Below are 26,671 nucleotides of genomic sequence, written 5' to 3' on the forward strand. Positions count from 1 at the left end.
GTTTTCCATACATAGATTATCTGGTTTTATATCCTACCAAGTTCACTCTTTTATCATAATCTCTTTTGTCCTTAACTCATATCTAGTTATTGCCCATTTTAATACTGTAACAGTAACAAGCCTTGCTCTCCATTTGGCAGAACTGGACCATGTTATGAAAGTATCAGCTGCCTGCGATTTGAGCTATGTTCTTAGAAGTTGTGCCCTTAAGACATTTAATTGGTTGCTTTGGATTTATTAAATACAGAGAAAAGTATGGTCAGTTTTGGCAATTAGAGGACCTTACTATAAATCCTTGAGGTTGGATAGCAAAAGTAGGAGGAATTTGATGGTTAGGGCCTGTCATCTTCAGTTTATTACAAAACAGACATATCCATCAGCATGTAAGGTTACTAGAATCTAATCTTTGTTGCAGTAAGGCATTCTGGTAAATGCCCATTTCAGCAGAAAATAATTTTTAATAACTGGCAACTTTTTAAAGGACCCCAATGATTCTTACATGGTATTCAGTCACTTACACAATTCCCTCACCTTTAACGTGGGCTGGACTTTGTGACTGTTCAAAAGTAACAGGATGTCACTTTTTGGTTACAAAGGGGCCATGGCTTCTGTCTATGCACTCTGTGTAGGAACTCTTGCTCTGAGGAAGCAAGCCGCCAGGTGTACAAGCCTTTGGAGAGGCCCTCAGCTAGCGAGGAACTTGGCCCCTTGGCCCAACTACCTGTAAAAGTCCTACACCCCTGAGCTTGGAAGCAGATCCAACACCTTAGTTGCAACACTGTGAGAAACCTTGATGCAAAGTCACCTGGCTAATCCTTGCCAATTCTTAACCTGAAGGAGGGCTTCCCTGATAGCTCAGTTGGTAAAGAATCCACCTGCACTGCAGGAGATCCCAGTTTGATTGCTGGGTTTGGAAGATCCCCTGGAGAAGGGATAGGTTACCCCCTCTAGTATTCTTGGGCTTGCCTGGTGACTCAACTGGTAAAGATCCACCTGCAATGTGGGTAGACCTGGGTTCAATCCCTGGGTTGGGAAGATCCCCTGGAGAAGAGAAAGGCTACCCACGCCAGTATTCTGGCCTGGAGAATTTGCAGAATTGGACACAACAGCAACTTTCACTTTCAACCTGTAGAAATTGAAATGTTTTAAGCCACTGAGTCCTGGGGTAATTTGTTAACGCAGCAACAGGTAGCTAATACGGAGATGTAAGATAATGAAAGCATTTAGGAAGGACATCCTTCTGGTTCATATTTCAGATATAAACCATAAGGCCTTCCTCTGTTGACCTGCTCAGTGCTAGTCACTGTTCAAGCTTGGGCATCACAACCATTCCTGTGTCCCAGCCAATGGCAGAGGAAGGAGCATAGTAAGCTTGGTTAGAGGAGTGCTGATTTTATTGATTTTTCTGTATACTTTCAAAGATGAAATCTGAATTTAAAGATCAAACCACTTGAGAAAGGCTGATGCAGTTACTGTCAACGAAAATCATCACTTTATTGGAGAGGTTGAATTCTGAGTTTTCTTGAAGATCAAGCAAAAGATGAAATGCTGACTCATGTGACTCAGATTTGCAGATCTTCTCCAGGTTGGTAAACATCCACTCCTTTGGTGAAACTCACTGTTCTTGAGGGCAAGATGAAGGCTATTGGCAGACGTACCTGAAGCCCCCAGAAGCTTCTCTGGACCTTCATAGTTGCCATTCTAGTGAGAAATCCTTTAAAGACAAGGAGGCCTTAGAAGTTTTTCTTTTGCCTTTTATAAAAAGTTACAAGAAATAACAGACCTAGCTAAAAATGTCACTAAGGTGCAGGATTGGCCAAATTCTGTCACTTGAGGGTGGTCCAGTGGTTAAGATTGCTTTCACTGCTGTGGGCCAGAGTTTGATCCCTGGTTGGGGAACTAAGATCCCACAGGCTATGTGCCCCCCCCCCCCCCCAAAAAAAAAAGCTTGCATAAAGTAGATGCCTGACAATGAAATTTTATCAGCACAAGAAAACATGAATGTAATCACTCATAAGTCCCATCCCAATGGTTCCCATCATCAACAACTGGGACAATGCTGAGATACTCATGCTTAGCCTATCTGAGCTAGAGGAGACACTGCATTGACCGGGCAGGTGTCTGAGTACATTGGTTAAAAAGCACGCCCTGCAGCCCAGAATAAGCCTGTTTTCCATGTCACTGCTAGTTGATCAAGATCCATTACGGTTTTGTTCAGCATTTACCCACTTTCTACCTGTGAAAGAACAGCACCCATACGTTACTGAGGAAATGTACCAAGGTCAGAAAAAGAACACTTGTTCTTCCTGGATCACTCACTGCAGGTAATCAGCAAAACCCTGCTTTAACATACCATCCTGAGAACAGGGAACAGCCTAAGGAGCCTGTCTTTGTCTTGGCATCTGCTACGATGAGGTATTACCTAAATTGAGTTCCCCTCTGGAAACGTAAGATTCACCAATTAACGTACCAAACCTTTTTTTTTTAAACGAGACAGTCATCTATACTGTAACAAATGACTTGGCTACTAATAACTTTCTGAAACTGTTAGCCCATTGTGTTTGAGTCAGTGTGGGCACTGAAGAAATAAGATTTTTGGTTCCCAAAGGGAAAAAGTCAATTTAGTCTTGAAAGTTTTTACATCCTAAAGTCACCCAGTCTTTATGAGACTTCCTGATGGATTCAGGTTCTGGTAACCCCTCTAGTCGTTTCCTCTGTGCATCAATTAAAAACCTGAGGAAAAAAGCAAAGGACTCCCTAAACCTCAACCTGAAACAATCCAGCATGGTTACAGCCACCTCTTTTTAATTGCCCTCTAAGAGCTGGATGGCAATTTCTGGGTGCTTTCAAACAAGTATCCTCAGTGAATTAGACTGTCGGGGACTCACCCTAGACAAAGATTCATTTTGCTGTCATTTTACAGAGAGGCCTCAAGATGGTAAAGCGACTTGCTGGGGTAAAGGGATAGGAAGAGAAGGTGGGTTCCTAGTCAGGAGAGTTAAACCATTACTCAGAACGTCTTGGATGTGGTCACTGCATTTCTGCCCCACTGGAGTTTTCCGAATATAGTAAGAGGTCTTATCTTGAAACTGTCAGTTTCTAATCCTATAATGAAAGGCTTCAGGACTTCAGGCCTAGACTAGCAGACACAGGGAAGCATGGAACAAGTTTTCTGAAGAATTTGATTTGCTCATTTTTCCATTGTCGGGGAAATAGATGACCTGTCATATTAAAAAAAAAAAAAGATTATAGAATTTAACATTGTTAAGCAAATAAAAATGCAATACTCACATTTTAATTCAGTTCTACTCCAGACATGCAAACTTCCTCATTGGTATATATAATATCAGTGTCCCTCAAGTAAAAATTCATAAATGTCTTTTAAGATGTAAAAAAATATATAGGGCAAGAAAAAAGACAGCTAGTTTAGCTTTGATTCAGTAATGCCACCCCAGAATTTATCAACAGAAGCAAAAAGTTTTCCGTGATAGCAGTCCTAAATGGCTAAGTAAGGTCTGGTTTAGCAATGAAATGGTACAACAGTGGCGTTTGGGGCTTTAAAAAAATTTAATAAGGAACATTGCAAAGACATGAGACAGTGTTTATACTCTTAACAGTTTGCTACTCAAAGTGTAACCCCTAACTGGTAGCTTATCACTGGGGGGCTGGTTAGAAACACAGTGCTTGGATTTCTGAACTTCAGCTAAATTAGTCTGAATTTTAACAAGATTTCTGAGGTAATTTATGCATATTAAAATTTGTTGTTCAGTTGCTCAGTCATGTCTGACTCTTTGAGACCCCATGGACTGCAAGCATGTTAGGCTTCCCTGTCCTTCACCATCTGCTGGAGCTTGCTCAAACTCATGTCCATTGAGTCGGTGATGCCATCCAACCAATCTCATCCTCTGTCATCCCCTTCTCCTCCTGCCTTCAGTCTTTCCCAGCATCAGGGTCTTTCCCAGTGAGTCAGCTCTTTGCATCACGTGGCCAAAGTATTGGAGCTTCAACTTCAGCCTCAGTCCTTTCAATGAATATTCAGGGTTGATTTCCTTTAGGATGGACTGATTTTATTTCCTTGCAGTCCAAGGGACTCTCAAGAGTCTTCTCCAACACCATAGTTCAAAAGCATCAATTCTTCGGCGCTCAGCCTCCTTTATGGTCCAACTCTCACATCCATACATGACCACTGGAAAAACCATAGCTTTGACTACATGGACCTTTGTCAGCAAAGCAATGTCTGCTTTTTAATAGTCTGTCTAGGTTTGTCGTAGCTTTCCTTCCAAAGAGCAAGTCTCTTAATTTCATGGCTGCAGCCACCGTCTGCGGTGATTCTGGAGCCCAAGAAAATAGACCCTCTCACTGTTTCCATAGTTTCTCCATCTATTTCCCATGAAGTGATGGGACCAGATGCCATGATCTCAGTTTTTTGAATGTTGAGTTTTAAGCCAGCTTTATCACTCTCCTCTTTCACCTTTAGTTCCTCTTCACTTTCTGCCATAAGTGTGGTGTCATCTGCATATCTGAGGTTATTCATATTTCTCCTGGCAATCTTGATTCCAGCTTGTGCTTCATCCAGACCAGCACTTCCCATGATGTACTCTGTGTATAAGTTTAAAAAGTAGGGTGACAACATACAACTTTGACATGCTCCTTTCCCAATTTTGAACGTCTGTTGTTCCACGTACAGTACTAACTGTTGCTTCTTGACCTGAATATAGGTTTCTCAGGAGGCAGGTCAGGTGATCTTGTATTCCCATCTCTTTAAGACTTTTCCACAGTTTGTTGTGATCCACACAGTCAAAGGATTTAGCATAGTCAAAGAAGCAGATGTGGATGTTTTTCTGGAATTCTCTTGATTTTTCTGTGATCCAACAGATGTTGGCAATTTGATCTCTGGTTCCTCTGCCTTTTCTAAATCCAGCTTGAACATCTGGAAGTTCACAGTTCACATACTGTTGAAACCAAGCTTGGAGAATTTTGATCATTACTTTGCTAGCATGTGAAATGAGTGCAATTGTGTAGTAGTTTGAACATTCTTTGGCATTGCCCTTCCTTGGGATTAGAATGAAAATTGACATTTTCCAGTCTTGTGGCCACTGCTGAGTTTTCCAAATTTGCTGGCATATTGAGTGCAACACCCTCACAGCTTCATCTTTTAGGATTTGAAATAGCTCAGCTGGAATTCCATCACCTCCACTAGCTTTGTTCATAGTGATGCTTCCTAAGGCCCACTTGACTTCACACTCCAGGATGCCTGTCTCTAGGTGAGTGATCACACCATCATGGTTACCTGGGTCATTAAGATCTTTTTTGGTATGAAAGTAAAAGTGAAGTCGCTCAGTCATGTCCGACTCTTTGCAACCCCATGGACTGTAGTCTACCACACTCCTCCGTCCATGGGATTTTCCAGGCAAGGGTACTGGAGTGGGTTGCCATTGCCTTCTCCAGAGTCCTTATAGCAGTGTCCATCTAAGGGTGAGTGATATTTTTGTGGCCGGCTGTAGTTTTCTATCTTTGTTGAACTGGCACTGCATGTTGTAGCTTGTTGACCCGGCTCTTCTTTTTCCATCCAAGACAAAGCTGCTTCCATCAGTGTACCGGATTTCCTCAGGATTGGTCAGAGGATCTTCTGAAAATCCCTCTCGGGGTTTTGTCCAGGGGTCCAAGGTTTCTTAACCAGAGGTCTTCTGGAATCTGAGACTGGGCCGCGTGAGCTTTCTGCTGAGTTTGTTTTTCGCTGTCACGGTTTCCAGCACGATGGGCCTGCTCCTGCGCTGGATTTTCTTCGCAGTCTGCCTCTACCGCGGGAGCTTCGCTGAGTTGGGTTCCTGCTGTGCTTCGCCTCTTCCGCGGCGCAGAGGTTGTTTCAGCCAGGTTAAACCCAAGTCATGGCACCATAGATGTCACGCGAGTGTATGTTTCTCGGTTCTTTGTCTCGTCACAATAAAGATTTGGAGTGACGGACATTAAAGCCCCCTCGGCGTGTCACAACTCTCAGGTCTTGGATAGACCGTGTTATAGCTCTCAGGTCTCGAATGGACCATGTTATAGCTCTTAGATAAATCACTGTTACAGCTCTTTTTTGGTATAGCTCTTGTGTATTTTTGTATAGATCTTGTGTATTCTTGCCACCTCTTCTTAATATCTTCTGCTTCTGCTAGATCCATACCATTTCTGTCTATTGTGTCCATCTTTGCATGAAGTGTTCCCCTGGTATCTCTAATTTTCTTGAAGAGATCTCTAGTCTTTCCCATTCTATTGTTTTCCTCTGTTTCTTTGCATTGTTCACTGAGGAAGGCTTTCTTATCTCTCCTTGCTATTCTCTGGAACTCTGGATTGAAATGGGTATATCTTTCCTTTTCTCCTTTACCTGTCACTTCTTTTCTCAGCTATTTGTAAGGCCTCCTCAGACAGCCATTTTCCCTTTTTGCATTTCTTTTTCTTGGGGATGGTCTTGACTATGAGGGCTACTCCATTTCTTCTAAGGGATTTTTGCCCACAGGGGTAGATATAATGGTTATCTGAATTAAATTCGCCATTCCAGTCCATTTTAGTTCACTGTTTCCTAAAATGTCAATGTTCACTCTTGCCATCTCCTGTTTGACCACTTCCAATTTACCTTGATTCAGGGACCTAACATTCCATGTTCCTATGCAATATTCTTTACAGCATCAGACTTTACTTTCACCACCATAGATATCCACAATGGGGCATTGTTTCCCTTTTGGCTCAGCCTCTTCATTCCTTCTGGAGCTATTTCTCTGCTCTTCTCCAGTAGCATATTGGGCACTACCAACCCGGGGAGTTCACCTTTCAGTGTCATATCTTTTCACCTTTTTATACTGTTCGTGGGGTTCTCAAGGCAAGAAGACTGAAGTGGTTTGCCATTCCCTTCTTCAGTGGACCACGTTTTGTCAGAACTCTCCACCATGACCCGTCTGTCTTGGGTGACCCTACATGTAAGCTCATGGTTTCATTGAGTTAGATGAGGCTGTGATCCATGTGATCAGTCTGGTTAGTTTCCTGTGATTGCGGTTTTTATTGTTTCCACCCTTGAGGGATGACTACAGGCTCGTGGAAACTTTCTGATGTGAGGGACTGGCTGTGGGGAAAACTGGGTCTTGCCCTCATGGGCAATGCCGTGCTCAGTAAGTCTTTAATCCAATTTTCTGCTGATGGATGGGGCTGTGTTCCCTCCCTATAGTTTGGCCTGAGGTCAAACTATGGTAGGGATAATGGCAGTAATGGTGACCTCCTTCAAAAGGACTTATGTCAGCATACCACGGCTCCCAGGACTGTTGTATTCAGTGCCCCTGACCCTGCAGCAGGCAACTGTTGACTCACAGCTCTGCTGGAGACTCCCGGACACTCAGAGGCAAGTCTGGCTCACTCTCTTGTGGGGTCACTGCTCCTTTTTCCTGGGTCCTGACGCACACAAGGTGCTGTTGTGTCCTCCAAGAGTCTGTTTCCTCCGTCCTGGGGAAGTTCTATCATCAAATCCCACTGGTCTTCAAAGTCAGATTCCCTGGAGGTTCTCCCTTTGCTTGAGTCCCAGGTTTGAAAATCTGTTGTGGGCCCTAGAACTTATGGAACAGTGCAAGAACTTCTCTGGTATAATTGTGCTCCAGTTTGTGGGTCGTCTGCGGCAGCTCTATTGTGGGGCGTCTGCGGCAGCTCTATTGTGGGGCTAACGGCAACCTCCTCCAAGAGGACTTCTGCCACACACCACGCCTCCCAGGTCTGCTGCAGCCAGAGCCCCTGTCCCCGTGGCAGGTTACATCATCTAATAAATTTGTGGGGAGGAGGGCAGTACTGATTTACTGTTTTTCAAAAAAGTATGTTTATGTGGTCAAGGATTGGAAGGTTCTTAGAAAAAATTGAAATAATTAAACTGGAGATATCTCTCCTACCCACACACACTGCCTGAGCAGCTCTGAGTCCTCAGTAAGTGACAGCTGTCAGGGATATAATGCCACTGTGGGCTGTTCCTTCCCTTCCTTCCTCCCTCCCTCCTTCCTTCCCCTCCCCTTTCTTTCTTTTTAAAAGGTCTTCCTTCATGTTCTTGTTAATTCACATCTTAGAAACCTAAAAGACAATAAGGGAATTAACATGTTATGTTTCCTTTTCAACCAGATATTAAAATTGATTAAGTCATGTTTTGCTTTTTGCTTCAGCTCTCAGGAAGCAGGGAACTAAATGTAATATCTAGTTTACTAATTCTATTAGCCCAGATTTCTCTAGTATTTGTTTTCCTTTCTATGTCTTTTATGTTTCATTAGGTTTTCCACTATGTCTCTTATAAATCTTCTGAAAATAAGGGTCCAAATTACAAATAATGACTTCTTAAAACAGTCTGTTCTTGTTGGCCAGGCTCCACAAAAAGAAGAGTTTATGAAACCACCTGCCTGTTTTAAATTATTTCTTCTCTCCCTGTGTTTTTCCCGCTTCTCAAGACAAGTAAAACTAGAGGATTCCTGTTTGCCGCTTAGTGACGGTCTCCTTTGCCAGCTAGCCCGTGCCCCCTCCTACCCCAGACTCCACTCTCATCCCCCTGCCCCTCTCTCCCTAGGTCCTACAGCGCAGCCTCATGAGTCATTCTGCGAGGCTACAGCACTTCCAAAGGCACACAGACCACCCTCCAGTGGAATTACTCACCAATGCTCCAGCTGCTTCAGACTTCCTCTGCAGTGAAAGAGAGAACAAACAGGATGTGTTTACAATCAAGCCTTGTTTGAGGCTAATTGCCTGCACACTATTCCCTCTTTTATTCACTGTCAAGAAAGCTTGCACTTTTTGTTCATAATGTTTATCAGCTTGTGCTTCCATATTGCATGATCATCTCCCTTAATAGACTTGAGGTCCAAATGTAGACTTCCTCCCTCACTGGAAAGGTGTTGGGGGAGATGGCGGGGCAGATGGATGATATAACGAGTGGAGGTACTAGAAAGACAGAACGTGGAGAGCACTAACATTTAGCCATCACCTACAATATGCAGGTATTGCTGGTGCTTTATATACACTATCTAATCCTCAGCACAATTTTTCTTTAAGATCTATTTTATTTTTGGCTGTGTTGTGTCCTCCTAGCTGCACATGGGCTTTCTCCAGTTGTGGCGAGTAGGGGCTACTCGTCCCTATAGGATGCGGGCTTCTCACAGAGGTGGTTTCAGAGCATGCGCTGTAGGCGCACGGGCTACAGTAGTTGCGGCTGTCGGGCCTTCGAGTGTGGGCTCAGTAACCGTGGCGCACGGGTTTAGTTAGTTGCTCCACAGCATGTGGGATCTTCCTGGATCAGGGATCGAACCCATGTCCTTTGCATTGGCAGGTGGATTCTTAACCACTAGGCCACCAGGGAAGCCTTTTATTATTTTTTATTGAGATATGATTTACTAACATAAAATTTACTCATTTAAAGTGTACAAGACAGTGGGTGTTAGTGTATTCACTACATTATGCAACTATCACCTCTGATTCTAGAAATTTTCATCACCCCCCCCCCAAAAAAAACCCTGTGACTTTTAGTGATAACTTCCAATTCCCCTCTCTTCCCAGCCCCAGGGAATTACTAAAATTTACTTTCTGTCTCTTTGGATTTGCCTATTCTGAACATTTTATATAAATCAGATCATACATTATCTAGTCTTTTTTTATCTGGCTTCCTCCCTTGTGGCTCAGACGATAAAGCATCTGCCTACAATCCAGGAGACCTGGGTTCGATCCCTGGGTTGGGAAGTTCCCCTGGAGAAGGAAATGGCAACCCACTCCAGTATTCTTGTCTGGAAAATCCCATGGACAGAGGAGCCCGGTAGGCTACAGTCCATGGGGTCACAAAGAGTCGGACACGACTGAGCAACTTCACTTCTTCACTTCATTTCTCTCACTTAACAATGTTTTCTTCCACATTGTAGCAATCACCAGTACTTCATTTCTTTTTATGGCTGAAGAATAACTCAGTGTATGGATATACACATTTTGTCATTCAGTCATCAGTAGATACATGAATCTTACAACTGCTATGAACATTTGCACACAAGTTTTCGTGGGCCCATGTGTTTTCAATTTCCTTGCATATATGCCTAGGAGTGGAGTTGCTGGGTCACATGGTAACTCTCTTTAATCATTTGAAGAGCTGTCATTCTGCTTTCCACAGCAACTGCACAATTTTACGTTTTCTCTAGCAATGTGTGAGGATTCCAATTTCTTCACATGCTCATCAATACTCGATATTATTCACCTTTTTTGTTACAGACATCCTAATGGGTATAAAATGATATCTCATTGTTTTGACTTGCATTTTCCTAATGGTTAATGATGTTAACTATTTTTTCATATGCTTTTTAGCCATTTGTATCTTACTTGATGAAAAGTCTATTCAAATCCTTTGCCTATTTAAAAACTTGGGTTATTTTTATTGTTATTGTTGAGTTACAAGAGTTTTTAATATATTCTGGATACTAGAATTATGATTATGACTTACAAATATTTTCTCCCTATCCATGGGTTGCCTTGTCACTTTCATTATGGTATCCTTTGAAGCACAGAGTTTTCAATTTTGAGGAAATCTAGGTTTTTTTTTTGTTTTTCCTTTTGGTATTTGTGCATTAGGTGTCAAATATAAGAAATCATTGCCTAATCCAAGGTCTTCTCTAGGAATTTTATAATTTTATATCTTACATTTAGGTCTTTGATCCATTTTGAGTTAATTTCTGTATGTGATGTGTGGTAGGTGGCCCAACTTTATTCTTTTGCATATAAATATCTGGTTATCCCAGCACTATTTATTGAGAAGAGTATTCTTTTCCCCATTAAATGGTCTTGGCACCCTTGTTGAAAATCAGTCAGTCGTAGATGCCTGATTTTCTTTCTGGACTCTATTTCATTCCATTGTCTATCCTATGCCAGCGCCACACTGACATGATCATTGTAACTTTCTAGTGAGTTTTGAAACCAGGACATGTGTGTCCTCCAACTTTGTTTTTCTTTAAGATTATTTTGGCTAGTCTAGGTCTCTTGCATTTCCAAATGACAAGCTGATCCTAAAATCAAGCCAGCTGGGATTTTGATAAAAATTGCATTAAGTCTGTAGACCAGTTTGTGGAGTATTGCCATCTCAACAACATTAAGTCCTCTGATCCATGAACATGGATATTCCCATTTATTTAGGCCTTTAAACATGTTTTTTTAATTTTCACATACAAGTTTTACTTTTTTATTAAATTTATTCCTAAGTATTCTTTTTGTTGCTATCATAAATGAAATTTTTTAATGTCATTTTCAGATTGTTCATTGTTAATGTATCCAAATACAGTATATTTTTGTATATTATTCTTATATTCTGCAACCTTGCTGAAGTTGTGTTTTAGCTTTAATAGTTTTTTAGTGGATTATTTACGATTTTTCCATATAAAAAATCATGTCATCAGAGATGGTTTTACTTCCTCTCCAAACTAGATTTATTTTATTTCATTTTCTTGTCCAGTTTCCCTGGCTATAATCTCTGGTACAATCTTCAGTAGAAGAGCAGACAGCCTTATCTTGTTCCTGAGTACAATCTTGTAAAGTAGGTATTTTTTACAAATGAGGAAAAACCTGCCTCCTACCCCTTAATGAGGGGAAATGAAGCTCAGATCAGAAAACAGATATATGAAGAATCCCAAGGTGACTCTAATCTGAGGGAGCTAGGCTCCCATCACCTGGAGTCCAGGAGCCGTCACATCTGCACCCTCACCTGCCTTTCCTCCTCCCAGTGCAACTCATCCCTCTGCTCCCCAATGCTCCTCTCCCCACCAGCAGACTCCCCTGTTATTGCAAGACCCAGCCTCAGTGCTGCCTTCCACGGGAAGGCCACACCTAGCTCCCCAGGCTGGACCAGGGCTCTCTCCCCGGAGACCCTGAGAGTGCAGGGGGATGAGGGACACCCTTCTATCACAGACAGCCTCTGCCACGTAGGTCTGTCCTTGCCTCACCACATGCCACCCTGCAACCCTCCACTGACCCCTGGGCTCTGGGACAAGAGCTGTGTTTGATTGGTCTTGGTGTCCCCACCCTTGGCCAGGGGACACACCTCAGGCAACTGGCAGAGAGGAAGCCTCAACTCCCTGGGGTGGAGAGAATTACCTTTTCCATCAGCCTTATAGTCATCAGGGAGCAGCTTGTCCTGGCGGTAGCCCAGCACAAAGGCCAAGAAGGAGAGGATGAGAGCGTCTCCAATGCTGAGGATGGCAAGCATGAAGGCCCAGCGGATGGTGCAGTGACCCAGCGTGTATTTGCCTGTCTGCTCCCCACACATGCGCCGTACCTCACTTGAGTCCCAGCCGTCTGGGTAGACCAGGCAGCCGATCATCAGGCCTGTGGCTGAGGGGACAGGGGAGGTGCAGATGGCGTCAGGCTGGGGAAGCTCGGTCTGCTCCCTCCTACCTTGCACTGCTGTTACCTTGCCACCTCCCTTCCTGTGTTAACAGCCTTGAGAGGCACAAGAGGCAAGCTGCTGCCACCCTTGTCGAACAAAGAGGAGAAAACTGAGGCTCCAAGAGTTAAAGCCATCTGCCCCTGGGAGCCACTGGTCAGCGGTGAAGGTCAGCAGATCAAACAAAAAGCACAACAAAGTATAAAGATCGATATACCAGATCCCACCTTCCCACCTAGATGAACGCCTCCTTTGTTTTTTTCTAGGAGGAGCTGATTTATTAATACAGACTTCTCTTACAGATCACAAAATACTTTATATACTATTTTTCTGTCAATCCTTACAACGGTTCTGTGAAGTAGGCCATGTGTTAATATCCCATTTTACAGACTAGAAAACTGAGGTCCCAGAGAAACCAAGTGAGTTACCCAGTCCTTTAGCTATGGCAGAGCCAAGACCTGCACCCACAACTCCTGACTTTCTTGGCTTCAAAGTTAATTCACCCAGACTCCCAGATAAACATCTCTACAAAGAGCTGAATGTATTTAGTGGTGACATTTTAGACTCAGTGACAAACAGGAAGATACTTGGGTGGTTACCCTAGGGGTTACCCTCCTGAACCCTTTGGTAAAACCTGATGAGTCCTCCGGTGCCTGGCATGGCCCCCTTCTCCTATAGCGGTTTCAGAAGAGAGCCCAGGGTCTCTGGCTTGGAAACAGGTTGCTTCTGTGGTGCCACAGTGCTGTATGAGCACCGCACCCATCTGCCTAGTAGGGGGAGCCACCCCACTGTGGGGTCTCAGGGCTCTAAGCAGAGGCCGGCATGGTATTCTCAAGCAAGCTTACTTACCACTTGTGACTTCCAGTCTCTTGCTGGAAAAATAAGAATAATAATACCTGACTCAGAGCAGGGTTATGAGGATTAAATGTGATTCAGTGTTTACTGCAGTGTCTGGTCACAACTGAGAGACTTCACTTTCGCTTTTCACTTTCATGCACTGGAGAAGGAAATGGCAACCCACTCCAGTGTTCTTGCCTGGAGAATCCCAGGGACGGGGGAGCCTGGTGGGCTGCCGTCTATGGGGTTGCACAGAGTTGGACATGACTGACGCGACTTAGCAGCAGCAGCAGCAGTGTCTGGTATATGGTAAGTGGCTAGTTAGTGTTAGTTGTTGCTACTATTATTGTCACTAAAGTCAGATGGAAGCACCCTCAATGGATGTCTCTGTCATTAGAGCTGTTTACAAATATTCAAGGTACATAACAGGATTATTCTTCCTTGCCTCCCTCCCTTGAAGTTGTATGCGTGCGTGTGTGTGTGCATTCTCAGTTGCTCAGTCCAACTCTTTGTGAGCCCATGGAGTATAGCCTACCGGGCTCCTCCGTCCATGGAATTTTCCAGGCAAGGATACTGGTGCAGGTTGCCACTTCCTGCTCCAGAGGATCTTCCTGACCCAGGAATCAAACTCGTGTTTCCTGCATCTCCTGCACGGGTAAGCAGATTCTTAACTACTGAGCAACCTAGGAAGTCCTCCTTGAAGTCTAGGTCATAAAGATTCCTTAAGCCAATAAGTGAGCAGAGATGCTGTGTGCTTTTCCAGGCCAGAGCATTTAACTGCTGTTAGAGACTGATGACAGCCAGATGACAGCTGATGCTCCATCAGACTGGGCTCTGGAAGAGAACAGTGAGAGCAAAACCCTTCACTGATCCTCAACGAGTGTGTACCGTGATCAAGAAATAAACCTTTGTCCTAACCCACGAAGATTTGGGAATTGTTACTGTGGCATCATCCCATCCATCCCTGACTGAAAAAGCTGTTTTGGGTTTTTCACATTGACCGAGCACCTACCACATGTCAGGCCTTGCGCAAGATGCCTTATAACGTCCCATTCCTGCAAGAGCCCTGTATTTCTGCCGTCTTCAACAGACGAAGTTACCAGAACTCAGAGAGATGTATACCGTGCTCTAGCTGTGTTTTTAGGAGCTGGGATCACCCTCAGCCTACACCTGGCATCCAGAAGCTCAATTAACTTTAAGCGGCAGCTCCTCACTGCCCACTCATCAGTCCTCTTTCCCTTCTCCTGCACCCTCCTCTGGTCCTTAATCTTGTCGAGATTAAGCTAACTGGTTTAGGGCTCCTCTAATGGAGGAAGCTCTCAGTGACTGGCTGTGGGACACACCTCCTCCTCATCCCTCCCTTTGCCGCCCCCTCCTTTCCCCAGCACCAAAGAATGGAACACGACACCACCTTTGTTCTCCCTCAACATAAATGTTTCATGGGATGGCACCCGGCCACCTCTGCTATCAGTGTCTTCAGCTCCATGACCCAGACAAGGATCTGACTCAAATGGCCTGGTGATCCCTCCCCGACCCAGGCCCTCCCAGCACTGCTCGTCCAGCAAATGGCACCTGTTGCAGGAGGTTGGGAGAGTGAGAGAATGCAGAGAATGAGAGAGGGAGGGTGGTGTTTTCAGCATCCCATTGCTCTGGAGGACCAGCTGGCAAGCATGCCAGGGTCCATTCTCCTCCTCTTTGTTACAAAACTGCTAAATCTTCATTCTCCCTTCTCTCTTCCCACTGCCCACTCAAGCCCACCAAGACTTGGCTCATCCCTGCCCCAGCCTCCTCCTCATCGTTTAGAGAGACTACAGAGAAAGGGAGATGGCAAGGGGATTGGAAAGGCAGCTGTGGAACCAGGTCAGTAGCCTGAGTACAAGATTCAGAGTTTGAAGGTTCTGTCTCTCACGACTTGTGTGCTAAAATGCAAGTTACCCGCTAGGAGCCTCATCTATCAGATGGGAGGAAAACCCACCTCACTGGGTCATGATGAGGCTCCTCATCTAGTTCTTGGGACTCACTGCCATAATTCTCCTATTTCCTTGGTTGCCAGGTGATCTATTACACAGTCTTGGCTAAGTCTTGTCTTCTCTCATCCCCAGATCTCATTTATAGTTGGGGGGAGGATGCTCTAGCTCTCTAGAGCTCCCTCCAACTCTGACTGTCCTAAGTTTATGTGTTTGGTTGTCTGGGATTCAGTTCCCTGTCCCATTCCCCCTGCTAAGGATAACACTGCTTCTCATTCTAACCAATGATGTCAAGATGATTTCACTCTAGTCTGCAGTCCTCAACAAGGCTCCTGGACATCTCCCTCGTATGGACAGTCTGTGTGTGGTGCTTGGAGTGAGGAGGGACCAAGGGCTGCAGGACAAGGTCTTAGGCAGGCATCCCTTCCTGGGCTCTAGAGGACAGTAGGACCAGGTGACCCCCAGGACCCAGATGCCCATCTGTAGCCAGAAGCAGGAAAAGAGGGGAAGAGAAGGCCTTGTGTCTGAGCACCACAAGTAGCCACTCATCCCACATAGTTCTAAAAGACCCTACTTCTCTCCCCCACCACAAAATATCACCTCCACTCACTGCCTCAAGTGCTCACACTTGCTGTATCAAGGATGGAATCCTGGAATTAGGGAACAAAGACTTTCACTCTCCCATGAGTGATTTGCTCCTGGGCAAGTCACTTCCCCTCTCTAGACCTCAGTTCCTGATCTATAAGATGAGAGAGTTGAACCATTTGATCTTTAAAGTCGTTTTGGTCTTGGCCATCCTGAGACTTGTTACTCTTCAGAAGCATCTGAAGAGCACACAGTATGGCTGGGCTATACAGGACAACAACTGAGCTGGAGACTCAGCAACTCCAGGGAAGGAGGGATGCTGCCCCTGCTCCTGTGGCCTTGGGGCGGGGCAAGGGGCTCCCTGCCCTCCCACCATCCCTGCTCACCCGCAGCCAGCTGCATCCACGCACAGATCTTGTAGACAGTGGCCGTGTTGCAGACGAAGAACAGGCTGAAGCAGATGATGGAGCCAATGACGAGGAACATGGCCAAGGCCACAAAGAACATGGCAGTCTTGAAGGCTCTAGAAGGGACAGAGGAGAAGTCCAGCGGGCCACCCTTGCAGATAAGCTCAGAAGACAGCACGTTGCCCACGCAGTAGGAGAAAAGGCCAAAGTAGCCCGCCTGGGGCGTGTTGACGCTGTCACCGATCCAGTAGGGCTGGATGAAGAGCGCCATGACCAGCACGGAGAAGCAGATGGTGAGCGTGCCCCACATCACGCCCACGGCCCTCGAGTTACGCACGTAGTTGGTGTGGTAGATCTTGGCTGCCTCCTGGGCAGGCAGCAACTTCACCATCTTGAGGGCGCTGGGTCCTGGGTGGGGACTTGGGGGCTGGAAGTGGCTTTGCGAACGGATAGAAGCCCAGAAGTGGGTCACCCCCTTAGCTGGGTGTGGGGAGGAGGCTGAGGTCAGGGAGGATGACTTTGGCTTCTCCTGGGGAAGCTTGTCCAGGGGCTGTGTCTGCTCTGCTCGAGCCGGCCTGCCTCGGGTCTCCTGCCTCCCCTCAAACCCGCCGGGGTCCCGGGCCTGCGGGTGCCGCCCTGCCCCGCCCCCTCCCAGCCGAGAGCCCCAGGGAGCTCCGCCCTCTTCGCTTGTCCCGGCTCCGCCCCGCTCCCTCCACCGCGCGAGCAGCTTTCAGCACCGTGGCCAGCGCCCCGGGCTCCGCGGCAGAGGAGAGGGCAGAGCGGCCGCCCCACCCACTCCACAAGCCCGCGCCTGGGAATCAAGGCCCCTCTTCACCCTCCGGAGCCGGAGCCGGGCTGGCAAGGACCGAAAGGGCGGGGCGGTGGTTGTCACCTTCCTCTCGCTCGGTGTCCTGCCGCCAAACCACTTCTGGAGCACAGTCCCCAGCCCAGCCCATCCTTCCCTGATTCCCTGTATGTCCTCCTGGAACCTCCAATCCCTCTGAGGCCAGCAAAGTCTTCCGGGTCACTGGTTTCTCCTCCCTATATCATTCAGGGGACAATTACTAAGAGCCTTCTGCGTACTGAGCCCTATGTTGGAGGCAAGAACCATATACTAAAAAGAACGGGGGCCCTGCTCTCAAGGACAGTGAGGTATTTACATATATGTAAATATATATTTGAAATGCAGACTGATAGTGTGATAATAGAACCGACTACACAAAGAACGGTCCTTATGAGCCTTCTCAGACTTTAACATATGCTTTTGTACAGTAGGACCTTCTTGTTTATCCATTCTATATAAATAGTTTGCCTCTAGTAACTCCAAATTCCCAGTCCATCCCTCCTCCTCCACACCGTGGCTTATTCCTTTTCCCCCCTCTTTTTCAAAATACCTGTATTTTTCCTAAATGTATAGGCAAATTCATGATTAATATACATGCATAAGAAAATTCAAGAAAGTTACATAAAAGAATAAAAATCACTCATAACCCAAAAATGGGAGCTAAGGACAAACAAAATCATTTCACAAACATTCACTTCAGCTTTAGATAGATCTGAATTTAAGTCAGCCACTTGTTAGCTGACTCAAGTTAGATGGTCAGATTGATTATATTCTTTGCAGCCAAAATGGAGAATCTCTATATAGCCAGCAAAAACAAAACCAGGAGCTGACTATCGCTCAGATGATGAACTCCTTATTTCAAAATTCAGACTTAAATTGAAGAGAGTAGGGAAAACCACTAGACCATTCAGATATGACCTACATCAAATCCCTTACAATTATACAAATAGATTAAAATGGAAGTGACAAATAGATTCAAGGCATTAGATCTGATAGAGTGCCTGAAGAACTATGGAGAGATGTTTGTGACATTGTACAGGAGGCCGTGATCAAGACCATACCCATGAAAAAGCAATGCAAAAAGACAAAATGGTTGTCTAAGGAGGCCTTACAAATAGCTGAGAATAGAAGAGAATCTAAAGGCAAAGGAGAAAAGGAAAGATATACCTATTTGAATGCAAAGTTCCAAAGAATAGCAAGGAGAGATAGGAAAGCCTTCCTCAGTGATCAGTACAAAGAAATAGAGGAAAACAATAGAATGGGAAAGAACTAGAGATCTCTTCAAGAAAATCAGAGATACCAAGGGAGCATTTCATGCAAAGATGGGCACAATAAAGGACAGAAATGGTATGGATCTAAAAAAAGCAGAAGATATTAAGAAGAGATGACAAGAATACACAGAAGAACTATACTTCTTCATGACCCAGATAACCACCACGATGTGATCACTCACCTAGAGACAGACATCCTGGAATGCAAAGTCAAGTGGGCCTTAGGAAGCATCTCTAAAAACAAAGCTAGTGGAGGTGATGGAATTCCAGCTGAGCTATTTCAAATCCTTAAAGATGATGCTGTTAAAGTGCTGCACTCAATATGCCAGCAAATTTGGAAAACTTAACAGTGACCACAGGACTGGAAAAGGTCAATTTTCATTCTAATCCCAAAGAAAGACAATGCCAAAGAATATTCAAACTGCCACACAATTGTACTCATCTCACATGGCAGTAAAGTAATTCTCAAAATTCTCCAAGCCAGGCTTCAACAGTACGTGAACCATGAACTTCCAGATGTACAAGCTGGATTTAGAAAAGACAGAGGAACCAGAGATCAAATTGCCAACATCCACTGGGTCATCAAAAAAGCAAGAAAGTTCCAGAAAAACATCTATTTCTGCTTTATTAACTATACCAAAGCCTTTGACTATGTGGATCACAACAAACTGTGGAAAATTCTTCAAGAGATGGGAATACCAGACCACCTTACCTGCCTCCTGAGAAACCTATAGGCAGGTCAAGAAGCAACAGTTGGAACTGGACATGGAACAACAGACCGATTCCAAATTGGGAAAGAAGTACATCAAGGCTGTATATTGTCACCCTGCTTATTTAACTTATATGCAGAGTACATCAAGTGAAATGTCAGGCTGCATGAAGCACAAGCTGGAATCAAGATTGCTGGGAGAAATAGCAATAACCTCAGATACACAGATGATACCACACTTATGGCAGAAATCAAAGAAGAACTAAAGAGGCTCTTCATGCAGGTGAAAGAGGAGAGCAAAACATCTGACTTAAAACTCAACATTCAAAAAACGAAGATCATGGTATCCAGACCCATCACTTCATGCAAATAGATGGGGAAACAATGGAAACAGTGACACACTTTATTTTTGGGGGCTCCAAGATCACTGCAGATGGTAATTGCAGCCATTAAATTAAAAGACACTTGCTCCTTAGAAGAAAAGCGATGACCAACCTAGACAGAATATTAAAAGCAGAGACGTTACTTTGCTGACAAAGGTCTGTCTAGTCAAAGCTATGGTTTGTTCAATAGTCATATATGGATGTGAGAGTTTGACTACAAAGAAAGCTGAGTGGTGAAGAACTGATGCTTTTGAACTGTGATATTGGAAAAGATTCTTGATAGTCCCTTGGACTGTAAGGAGATCAAACCAGTCAATCCTAAAGGATATCAGGCCTAAATATTCATTGGAAGGAGTGATGCTGAAGCTGAAACTCCAATACTTTGGCCACGTGATATGAAGAGCTGACTCGTTGGAAAAGACCCTGATGCTGGGAAAGATTGAAGGCATGAGAAGGGGAAGACAGAGGATGAGGTGGTTGTATAGCATCACTGGCTCGATGGACATGAGCTTGAGCAGCTCAGGGAGTTGGTGATGGACAAGGAAGCCTGGCATGCTGCAGTCCATGGGGTCGCAAAGAGTCAGACACAACTGAGTGACTGAACAAAACTTGAACTTGTTAACTGAGGGTTTAGCTTCCTGAGCCTCAGTTTATTCATCTGTAAGATGAGTATAATAATAGTATCTATCACATACCGGTTAGGTAAAATAACATATGGAAAATGTTTAACCCAAGGCCTCACATATAAAAATGCTCAAAAATGTTTATTATTATTATTATCTTTGTTAACATTTTGGTGTATTCCCCTCCTTCTGGACATAGTGCTTTATACAGTTGGATAATAATGTATATACATTTGTGCTCAGTTGTGTTCAACTTTTTGTGACCCCATGAACTATATAGCTTGTGAGGTTCCTCTGTTCATGGGATTTTCCAGACAAGAATACTGGAGTGGGTTGCTGTTTCCTTCTCCAGTTTACATTTAATATCTAATTATTTTCACTTAGCATTTCACCATCAGTGTTTTCTCACATTACTAGTTTTTCAAAAATGTGATCTTTAATGTTTATGTAATTGTTTAATTATTCCCCTCCTTGGGGGTATTTCAACAGTTTCCCGTATTTCACTGTTAAAAAGAACCCTGCCTGAAGCATATTGTGCTGTTAACCTGTGTTTCCTCTTAAATTTCTTCAGTTTTGTGATTAGTCCTCGCCATCAGATTGAAAGTTCAACAAGGCATGACCTGTATCTTCACCATCGAGCTGGGAGCTTCTCCAGAGTAGGGGCTGTATGTTCCCCCCTTCAGAAAAGGCCGTAACCTGGGGCCAGGCTGTTTGGGACTGCTGCTGCTGCTGCTAAGTCACTTCTGTCGTGTCCAACTCTGTGTGACCCCATAGATGGCAGCCCACCAGGCTCCCTCGTTCCTGGAATTCTCCAGGCAAGAACACTGGAGAGGGTTGCCATTTCCTTCTCCAATGCATGAAAGTGAAAAATGAAAGTGAAGTCGTTGAGTCGTGTCCGACTCTTCGAGACCCCATGGACTGCAGCCTGCCAGGCTCCTCCATCCATGGGATTTTCCAGGCAAGAGGACTGGAGTGGGGTGCCATTGCCTTCTCCGTGTTCAGGACTAGCAGACACCTTTTGTTTGGCCTGATCAGCAGAGCTTCCCCTGCCTTTGAGAGAAGCCTCTCCTGCTTCCTGAGGTTCCGGTGAGACAGCCATCTCATGTAGATGGAATCAAACCATCTGTGTTCTTTTGTCCATGAGTTTTCTTATTCAATATTATGGGGGATTCCTTTTTTAAAACTGATTTATTTCTTTGGCTGTGCTGGGTCTTAGTTGCAGCATGTGCAATCTTTTAGCTGTGGCATGTGGGATCTAGTTCCCTGAGCAGGGATTGAACACAGGGCCCCTGCATTGGGAGGGCAGAGTCTTAGCCACTGGACCACCGGGGAAGCCCCTCATTCAACATCACGTATGTGAGAGAAACACATATGATCGCATGTGGGAATCAGAAATCGATTCTTCTTTGCGGGGGGGAAAGCCAAAGCAAAACACTCTTTAGATTGGGGAAGGGGTGGTTAGACCATATGAGGTTTGGGTACAAAAAAGTTCTTACCTACTTCTTGCTTGTATTTTGGAAGCACAAACATTATCAAAGTTCTTTTTGATATATTCTTTGTTTGGAATGGAAAAATCTGCATTCTTTCACCTCTGGAAAGGTAGCCATGCCCTGCTGGCAATACTAGGACTGATGCATTTTGATAGAAAGAGCTCTTTGGTTCCAGTTCCTTTCCCAGCCTCCTCATCTTGACTTGGGAGAAGGAACGGAGTGGTGGGGAAGGGCCAGGATAAGCTCATGGGGAAAAGTGGTTGAAAACACTAAGCCCCATTAAAAAAAATAAGAGAGAGAAGACAGTTTCTTTCATCAATGGCATTTCCAGGTCTCTGGAATTGGGTGGGCTTCTCTCATTTTGAGGATGTCCTGGCTGGTTCCTTCAGCTGCTCCTCTCTAGGCCACCCTCAGTGCTACAAGAGTGAAAGGTCGCTATGTTGCCGGAACACCCCCCATGTGTCAGGCACTTCCATGGGGTTTCACATACACTGTCTTATTCAATCCTGACCTTCCTAAGAGCCATTGACCTCTTTGCCTCGATAAGAAAACAGGTTCACGGAAATTACAAATTTAAATAACCTGTCCAAGTTTGTGCAGCTAGTTATGGTGAGTTTTGAAGTCAAGTCTGTCTGGATAAAGGCAACCCAGTCTGGGGCCTCCCCAAGTTGGCTGTCTTCCACTTCCTGGGGTGGGGAAGGGCTGCTCTGCCACAATGACCAGCTCTCCAGGGAAAGACGCTCTGTCCCACACCTGAGCACACTCAGGCAGCTGTGCCCTTCCCAGCCTTCACCCCGGGCCAGCAGAGGCCAAAGGGACCTTTTCATCCTCAGCCAGGACTAACAACTGCTCAGGCACACATGGGGCCTTGGGCAGGGGACAAGGCGAGTAGAAGAGTGGAAGCTTTACTGAAAGGGGCGAGTCTTTGATGCTGGCTGCAGAGATTAAGTGCAGTGGACAGGAAGCGGGAGAGAGTTGTTGGAGAAGGACCTCCTGAGAGTCCCGGAATCACTCCTGCAGGCCCCCCCCCCGGTGGGAGGGTTGGGGGGCGGGACACCCAGGGCAGGACGCCCAGAGCGAGACGGAACCCCTCTGCCAGCGGTCACAGAGCCAGCCAGCCCCAGGCTCCTGGGCCTGCCGGAAAAGCCCAAGGGGGCCTGGGACCCTTCCTCCCCTGAGCCCGATACTGCCACATACCTCGGTTTGGGTGGGGTCAAAAGCAGGACCCAGACTCGGTGAGGCAAGAGAGGGTCTAGGAAGGAAAGTTAAAGGAGGTGCTCACACTCTAAGTATCTCTGTTGCCTCACCCGAGTCCCAGCCCTGCCAGGGAGCTCAAGGCACCAGAGGTGAATAACAGCAGTGAGCAGGTCCGGCAGCTAACATGTGCTGCTCATATGAGGAGCCCTGTCCCAGGCTATAGGTAGTTTGTGTATAACATGTTAAATCACTTAACGCTCACAACTCTTTCCCATTGACAGATAAGGAGACTGAAACAGAACTGGTAATTTGCCCAGCTAATAACTCCTACAGGCAAAGGTGCCCCTGGGTCCCCTAGCTTAGCCAGGTCGCCACATCACACCACCCCCAACACACACACACACACACACACACACACACACACACACACAAGGTACGGGTGCCAGGTGGCACCCAGTAGCTTATCAGGACCCCACCCCAGCAGGCTGGCCACAGCTGGGCCTCTGCCCACGGCAGGCCCTGTGGGACTGGGAAGGTGGGTCACATGTGCACGAGGCCTCTTTTATAGCCCCACCACCCCCTCTGGCTCCGTCTTTTGCCACCTGACCTGACCTGCCGGCTGCAACCTACACCAGCTGTGCCCGCTCATCATGGAGAAGGTCCTTGTCCTTCTGCTCGTTGCCATCGCGGTAGCCTATGCGGTTCCCGACCCCCGGGGACTCATAATCAACCTGGTAAGAGGCTCTTCCAGGCAGGAGGCATCTGGGCCCCCATGTGGGATATTTTTTAAGCTTGGTTTTTTGACCCCTGGTGGGTCAGCTGCCCAAGAGCTGGGAGGTAAAACATCTGTTCCTTGACTGCCCACCCCCTGTCACCCTTGCCCCTTCCCCAGGGCCCCAGAGAAGGCGATCAGCATGGAGTATGCTCAGAGCATGGTTCAACCCGGCTGAGGGAACTTGATAAAAGTCCAGAGCGGAACCCTAGAGGTCCAGTGGTTAGGACTCTGCATTTTCACTCCCGGGGGCACAGGTTCAATCCCTGGTTGGGGAACTAAGATCCCACAAGCCGTGAAGCGAGGCAAGAAAAAAGAAAAATCCAGAGTGTTGAGCTCTCATCCTGGAAACCCTGACTCAGAAGATCCAGTAGTTTAAAAATCTTCCCAGTGATTCTGGCTTCTGACCTACACTGACCAGTCCAGCTCTAAATGCCTCAGGATTGCTTACTTATTTAGTCCTTGTAAGAACCACATGGGGCTTCCCCGGTGGTGCCGGTGGTAAAGAACCTGCCTGCCAGTGCAGGAGATGTAGAAGATGCAGTTTTGATCCCTGGGCATGGCAACCCACTCCAGTATCCTTGCCTGGAGAATCCCAGGGACACAGGAGCCTGGTGGGCTATAGTCCAGAGGGGTCGCAAAGAGTCAGACACGACGGAAGCAACACAACGTGTGCATGTGCACACATGCACGTACACACACACACAAAGAGCCACGTGAGATAGGTACTATTATGATCAATCCCGTCTTCACATGGAAAGCTGACTTAGAGGCAGGTTAAGTCTCCTGCCTGAGGTCACACAGCTGGAAAGCCTTGATCAGGGACTGGCAACCAGCTGGCAGGCTCCAGAGCCAGGCTCTCCCCACTGTCCACGTGGCCTTTCCACAAAAGGGCACTGCAAGAGTCCTTTGGATTCGGAACCCAGTTTGCAGGTTCTTAACTCAGGGCCAGGCATGGGTTCAGAGGGGCCGGGATGCCCCTGCGATTACCTGTAAGAGTCTGTGGAGGGAGGAGTTTCCCGGGAGATGGTCCTCAACTTTCACAGGCTCCTCGAAGGACTGGGGGACCCAGAGAGATTTGGAGACCCCATTTGGGGGCCACAGGCGACCATTCCAGATGGGAACGCTGAGGCATAGAGGGGGCAGCGACGGGCCCAGGGTCACCCAGAGAGCTGGTAGCGCAGCCAGTCCGAGGAGTTGGGCATCCTGTCCCCACCCAGGGCTACTTTCACGATGCCACACTGCCTGCGTCTCATGCAGGCGGGTCAAGGGATCGGGGTGGGCAGAGGCCTCCAGCCCCGGGGGTTGGATTCCTTCATACCAGCCCGCCATGGTGTGAGGCCCTGTTGGCAGTACCGGGTGGTGAGTTGTGGGTCTGCATGGACAGGGGACCAAAGGGAGGAGGCTGGGCTGACTGGCTGCCCCCTGGCAGGATGAGGGCGAGCTCTGCCTGAACAGTGCCCAGTGCAACAGCAAGTGCTGCCACCGGGAAGACGGCCTGAGCCTGGCCCGCTGCGCACCCAAGGCCAGCGAGAACAGCGAGTGCTCCGCCTTTGTGAGTGCTGGGCAGCAGGGTGTCAGGGGGCGGAGGAGACAGCTGGGCGGGTACAGCTCAGCAGGGGGAGGGCCCTCGAGGCTTGGGTGTGGGCTCAGGGAAGAGGGTCAGTCCGGACACCGAATGCTGGAGGTGAAGGGAGGTCAGCACACTTCAAAGCCCTTTCCCATCCCATCCGCTCTCTTGAGCCTCACATCTGACCGGTGACATGGGCGGGGCAGCGAGGTGTTGTCCTGTTTCATGGATGGGTAAACAGAGGCTCCTCAGCAAGATCAAGTTAGTAAGAGCAAGTGAGCCACACAGTGGACAGCAGAACCCAGGCCCTCCAGGCCCACCACAGCCCCTGCAACCTCCACCCCGAGGAGGCACGAAGGAGAAGCGCCATCTGGGGCAGGTGGCCCCCACAGCTGCCCTGTCTCTGCAGACGCTCTATGGGGTTTACTACAAGTGTCCCTGTGAGCGGGGCCTGACCTGCAACGGTGACAAGACCATCGTGGGCTCCATCACCAACACCAACTTCGGCGTCTGCCTTGATCTCGGACGTGCCACAGAGTAAGCGAGCTCACCCAGGCCGGCACACCCCAGGATGCTCCTCCACCAGGCGGTGGTCACCCCTGGCCGGCCACTGCCTCGACTGGCACCTCCGCCTTCTAACTGGGTTCTTGGCAATTAAAGCCCCTCTTGCAAACCTTCTCCAGACACCTGGATACTCTTGCTGAGTCAGCGTCTTCCTTGCTGTTACATCAAGCTTCTTGCACATCAGGCAGGTGTCATCTGAAAAGGAGGAATGGGTCGGGGGGGCCAGACAGTACAGGGCTGACAGGCTGGAGACAAGGTTGTGAAACAAGCCCAGTCAGGCTGGGAACCTCTCTCTTTCTGAGGAGCATCGCAGCTCCCTGGGAGGCCCTCCTTGCTCCCCAAGTTCTCAGGCAGGCAGGCAGACACACGTGCGCACACACACACACACACACACACGTGTGCACACACACACATCTCTGTTGGGGAGTTATAATGGCCCATATTCTTTGCCCTGCATCAAAACTTACCAGTCCCTTCTCCTGGTCTCTCACCCCTTTCCTGGGCCAGACTCTCAGAGGTGACAGCTAGCTGACACAATCTGTGTTAAAAAGAGTCAGATCACGAACAATTGCTGTGGGCTTACTCTGTGGCCAGCAAATTCTCACAATGGCCTTGGATGGGAAGGAGAACTCATTGTCTCCACTTTATAGATAAAAGAAACTAAGGTTCAGAGTTGTTAAGTAACTTGCTCCATGTTATGTAATTAGAAAAAGTTGGCACCAAATCCATCCAACTCCACCCCCAACCCTTTCTACAATTTCCTGTTCTTTCCCAGTTACTAACACTAAGACAAATGGGTGGAATTAAAAGGAAAGGGCTTCCCTGGTGGCTCAGACAGTAAAGAATCTGCCTGCAAATGCAGGAGACCAGGGTTCAATCCCTTGGTCAGGAAAATCCCCTGGGTGGTCAGGAAGATCCCCTGGAGAAGGGAATGGCAACCCACTCCAAAGTTCTTGCCTGGAGAATCCCATGGACAGAGGAGCCTGGTGGGCCACACTCCATGGGGTCGCAAAGAGTCCGGCACGACTGAGTGACTATCACTTTCA

General features: G+C 46.9%; 2 protein-coding genes across 2 annotated transcripts; one reads left to right on the plus strand and one right to left on the minus strand.

The window, feature by feature from the left end:
* Positions 1 to 8,809: 8,809 nt before the first annotated feature.
* On the minus strand, positions 8,810 to 16,745 carry LHFPL5 (LHFPL tetraspan subfamily member 5). Its single transcript, XM_040249053.1, has 3 exons — positions 16,182 to 16,745; positions 12,118 to 12,354; positions 8,810 to 8,940 (listed from the first exon to the last, which is right to left on the minus strand). The coding sequence occupies exons 1-3, from the start codon at positions 16,591 to 16,593 to the stop codon at positions 8,810 to 8,812; spliced, it is 780 nt and encodes a 259-aa protein (XP_040104987.1). The 5' UTR covers positions 16,594 to 16,745.
* Positions 16,746 to 23,336: 6,591 nt separating this feature from the next.
* CLPS (colipase) lies at positions 23,337 to 25,623 on the plus strand. Its single transcript, XM_040249837.1, has 3 exons — positions 23,337 to 23,453; positions 24,924 to 25,046; positions 25,471 to 25,623. The coding sequence occupies exons 1-3, from the start codon at positions 23,370 to 23,372 to the stop codon at positions 25,600 to 25,602; spliced, it is 339 nt and encodes a 112-aa protein (XP_040105771.1). The 5' UTR covers positions 23,337 to 23,369; the 3' UTR covers positions 25,603 to 25,623.
* The last annotated feature ends 1,048 nt before the right edge of the window (positions 25,624 to 26,671 follow it).

The sequence above is a fragment of the Oryx dammah genome, unplaced genomic scaffold (assembly GCF_014754425.2).
Source record: "Oryx dammah isolate SB20612 unplaced genomic scaffold, SCBI_Odam_1.1 HiC_scaffold_11, whole genome shotgun sequence".
Taxonomy (NCBI): Eukaryota; Metazoa; Chordata; class Mammalia; order Artiodactyla; family Bovidae; genus Oryx; species Oryx dammah.

Bases quoted from the DNA above. Each gene is read 5' to 3' on its own strand.
- LHFPL5 (XM_040249053.1), bottom strand. From the start codon at position 16,593: ATGGTGAAGTTGCTGCCTGCCCAGGAGGCAGCCAAGATCTACCACACC. The intron at 12,355-16,181 runs GTGAGCAGGGAT...CTGTCCCCTCAG, and splicing joins GTGGATGCAGCTGGCTGCGG to CCACAGGCCTGATGATCGGC. The intron at 8,941-12,117 runs GTAATTCTCTCC...CTGTCTTTCTAG, and splicing joins CTATAAGGCTGATGGAAAAG to TACCTCCACTCGTTATATCA.
- CLPS (XM_040249837.1), top strand. From the start codon at position 23,370: ATGGAGAAGGTCCTTGTCCTTCTGCTCGTTGCCATCGCGGTAGCCTAT. The intron at 23,454-24,923 runs GTAAGAGGCTCT...GCCCCCTGGCAG, and splicing joins GGGGACTCATAATCAACCTG to GATGAGGGCGAGCTCTGCCT. The intron at 25,047-25,470 runs GTGAGTGCTGGG...CTGTCTCTGCAG, and splicing joins ACAGCGAGTGCTCCGCCTTT to ACGCTCTATGGGGTTTACTA.